Here is a 3,940-nt window from a genome sequence, read left to right on the forward strand (position 1 = left end):
GCTCAGCGGAGTTCCACTTCCGGTCTGGCCCAGCGGCAACACATCTTGAACTACGCTGGGTGTTAGGTTTTGTGGACGGGCCGGGGCCGCACTGCCGCAGTAACGCAGTAGTAACGCCGCAGTAGTCAGGTTTTAGATTATCATGACACTGCACACCAAAGTACTCAGTCTTATTGACGGAAGACAGACTTTTAAAAAAAAGAAAAAATTAATTGAATGGCTAATGAAAAAGGAATTGCTTCAAGGAAAAATGAAATGCAAACTCTGCAAAAAGAGGATGAAACTGGAGAAACACTCAAACGTCGACGGACTGCAGTGGTAGGCTAAGTCGTACATTTTTAGCACGGGTTTTAATGACGTTATCCATTATATGTTAGCATTGAGCTAGCAGACCAAGCGCTAGTTATTTGGCTATTCACAACGCAGGCTGCTTGGAGGTGTGGCGGGGCACAATGGCGCCGCTTTCACACCAAGCCCCCAGGAAGTGCGCCGGACTCTGAGGAGAACATTCGAGAGTTATTTCCCTCGGCATTATGAACGCGCATCCAACCCACGGGACCGCGCCGCCCGGCACCTTCATGTTACGTGTTCTGTACTACATGCGTTTTACCCTTAACCATAGACTGTATATATAAAGGTTTTACCTTTACCCATGGATGCACAATAAGAACGGACCCGTATCGCCTTGCCGTTCGGGTGTTCAGAGCAGAGCTCCCTGTTGGAGCGGCAGAGCGTGATGTGAACAGAATTTTTTTTCTGTCGCAATATTATTTAAAGAATCGTTGAGCTAGCTAACTAGCATACATTGTCACTATCTGCTAACATTAGCTTTAGCTTTCGTTTTCTAATAGTTTTTCTCATAGGCTATAAACAGAATAGATCTTGTACTTGAGTAAAAGTAGAAGTACTCAGATATTGTACTTGAGTAAAACAGAAGTACTCAGATATTGCACTTGACTATAAGTACTCAGATCTTGTATTAGAGTAAAAGTAGAAGTACCAGAGTGTACGAATACTCTGTTACAGTAAAATTCCTGCATTCAAAATGTTCCTCAACCAAAAAATGGGTTCAGAACGTTACAATGTGTGATTATTCTAATAGCTTAAAAATACATGTGTAGATGCTCTGATACAGGGAAACTTGATAGATAAAATTAATTAGCAACATTAAAATATTCTGTTTCATCTTGAGTAATAACAAATGTCTAATGTGAATTATAATTATACATTAGCCACTGGTGCTGAATGCGTTCTTCTTCATATGCTTTTGTTCATATTTAGTAATTCTATATTGATCTTTAACAGATTTTCCCAGGGACTGCAGCTAATGCAAATTGACTTGCTGCAGGATGGCGTGGCAGGAAGCAGTCGCACGCTGTCAAAAATTAGCCTGAAGTTGAGGAAGGTCTGCAAGAGTGCAATCAAGAGGAGAGAAAGGAGGGGAAAGCAGAGACTTGGAGGACCAAACGAATTTGTCATGCTGGACGAAAGCAACTTCTACCACAAAAGGAAGGTGTGTATAAACTACAGAGCCTTAGCCTTTGGCCTCACTAAAACTAAAACCTTTGTTTTTCAAGGTGAAATAACAACATATATTTTAAGGTCAGAGATTAACAAATGAATGAGCAAAGTAATGTAATTTTATAATTGTGTCATTCACACCCTTGTGACTGGCGAGACAAAGTATACATTAGAGAGAGCCAGCTCCACAGTGTATACACAGTCAAATAACTAAGAATTTAGAAGCTAAGAATTATCTCATCCAATCAGATCATTAAAGATGGGGTAGGTAAGTTTCAGAAACCGGCTCGAGATACACTTTTTGTTATATTCCATGGAATGCTCTTAACATCCCGATAGCAATGAATATCTTAAGTGCTTTGACAATACATTTAAAAAAATGTCCTCTGTAGAAGCCGTAATACTGTAAAAAGTACATCCAATCCGGCTAAACGGATTGGATGGCCTACCTGCCTGTCAGCCTTCCATCGGGGCACAAACTTATCTCGTGCCCTCATTGGTCATGTGCGCGTTCGTGTGTGTTGGAGGAGGGGCTCTGTGAGGAAGGGGCAGATTTTCTCCGGTTGTGTATTTTCAAATTCTAGCGATCTCGAGCCGGTTTCTCAAACTTACCTACCCCACCTTTAAGGAAATAAATCCTTATTCTTACTTTTTATTACTAACATTTTAAAAGTGCATAATCTTATTTATATATCATCTAATTACAATATCTATCTTACATTTTCATGTTTCTTGCAGCAAAATAAGCAAACTTTAACTTAATAAAATTAAACAGCCTTTTCTGTTTGTAGCACTACATTTTAATTTTTTTTCTCTTCTTTTTTGAGAAAGGAAGTGAATATTTTTAAATTGTAAAAGAAAGCAAATAAACACATTTCACTTTGTTTATCAATTGAAATTCCTGATGTTTATTTTTATATAACTGTGTTGTCCTTTTTCACTGCTTTATTACAGTATGGTAGGGGAAGATTCGGTCCTACGTGGAGGAGGAGAAAATGGGTCTTTGGAATGCTGGGCATCAGAGGAAAAAGGAGAAGACCTATCCTGAGGCTGGTGAAACAAAGATCACGGCGCCACTTAATTCCTCTGGTCACAAAATACGTTCGCCAAGGGACCACGGTGATAACGGACATGTGGAGGGCATACACCACTGCAATCGCAGAAAGTGGCTTTGTCCATTTCTCTGTGAACCACAGCCGGTCATTTGTGAACCCAGACACAGGAGCCCACACCCAAAACATTGAGCGGGCTTGGTCAACGTACAAGTCACAGGTCTGGAGACTGCGAGGAAACCGCACAGTGAACACTCTGAAGAGTCATCTTGCTTTCATCGAGTGGACACATTGGCTGGCAAATGAACACAAAGATGGTCCCTTAGGCAGATTGCTGCATGACATATGCCACTTTTGCAAGTTCTGATGCAACCTTGTTTTCATTATTAGTGTCCTTTGGATTGTTGTTTAAATAAAAATGTAAACTTGAGTGCACAGGGTTTGTTTATTTGTTTACTGCTTAACGAATGGTTAAGTAGGCATTAGGTAATGGGTAACTACTGTTTTTGATGCATTACTTTACTTGAGGGGACACACAATGCTTAACAAATGGTTAAGTAGGCATTAGGTAATGGGTAACTACTGTTTTTGATGCATTACTTTACTTGAGGGGACACACACTGCTTAACGAATTTTTAAGTAGGCATTAGGTAATGGGTAACTACTGTTTTTGATGCATTACTTTACTTGAGGGGACACACAATGCTTAACGAATGGTTAAGTAGGCATTAGGTAATGGGTAACTACTGTTTTTGATGCATTACTTTACTTGAGGGGACACACACTGCTTAACGAATGGTTAAGTAGGCATTAGGTAATGGGTAACTACTGTTTTTCATGCATTACTTTACTTGAGGGGACACACAATGCTTAACGAATGGTTAAGTAGGCATTAGGTAATGGGTAACTACTGTTTTTGATGCATTACTTTACTTGAGGGGACACACAATGCTTAACGAATGGTTAAGTAAGCATTACTTAATGGGTAACTTCTGTTTTAGTAACGGTAAGGTAATCATTAGGTAATGGGTAACTACTGTTTTTGTTTGCGTTCCTTGAGTTTACCATACCCAAACGGCCTAAGTAATGGTAAGGTAAATCGGATCCACCTCCACCAGTTGATCCAGGGTGGGACCCAAGCCAGCCGAAGATGGCAGGTTTAAATGTGCCCTGCTGCAGCGGACCATTGCTTCAATCAAAGTCTCCCAGGAACTCCTCATTAAGTAACCATTAACGAATGATTCATTAATACAGTACCCCAGTCTGTTTACCAGTAACTAAGCATTAGTTCACTCAGGAACTCCTCATTAAGTAACCATTAACGAATGATTCATTAATACAGTACCCCAGTCTGTTTACCAGTAACT

The 3,940-nt window shown here is 40.2% G+C and overlaps 1 protein-coding gene across 1 annotated transcript; it reads left to right on the forward strand.

Moving 5' to 3' along the window:
- Positions 1–955: 955 nt before the first annotated feature.
- LOC117549515 lies at positions 956–3,003 on the forward strand. The gene is made up of 2 exons (XM_034221507.1): positions 956–1,513; positions 2,476–3,003. The coding sequence occupies exons 1-2, from the start codon at positions 1,202–1,204 to the stop codon at positions 2,938–2,940; spliced, it is 777 nt and encodes a 258-aa protein (XP_034077398.1). The 5' UTR covers positions 956–1,201; the 3' UTR covers positions 2,941–3,003.
- Positions 3,004–3,940: the final 937 nt, after the last annotated feature.

The sequence above is a fragment of the Gymnodraco acuticeps genome, unplaced genomic scaffold (genome assembly GCF_902827175.1).
Source record: "Gymnodraco acuticeps unplaced genomic scaffold, fGymAcu1.1, whole genome shotgun sequence".
NCBI classification, from domain to species: domain Eukaryota; kingdom Metazoa; phylum Chordata; class Actinopteri; order Perciformes; family Bathydraconidae; genus Gymnodraco; species Gymnodraco acuticeps.

Excerpts from the sequence above, each read along its gene's own strand:
- LOC117549515 (XM_034221507.1), top strand. The coding sequence starts at position 1,202 with ATGTCTAATGTGAATTATAATTATACATTAGCCACTGGTGCTGAATGC. Across the intron at positions 1,514-2,475 it reads ACTTCTACCACAAAAGGAAG|TATGGTAGGGGAAGATTCGG; the intron begins GTGTGTATAAAC and ends GCTTTATTACAG.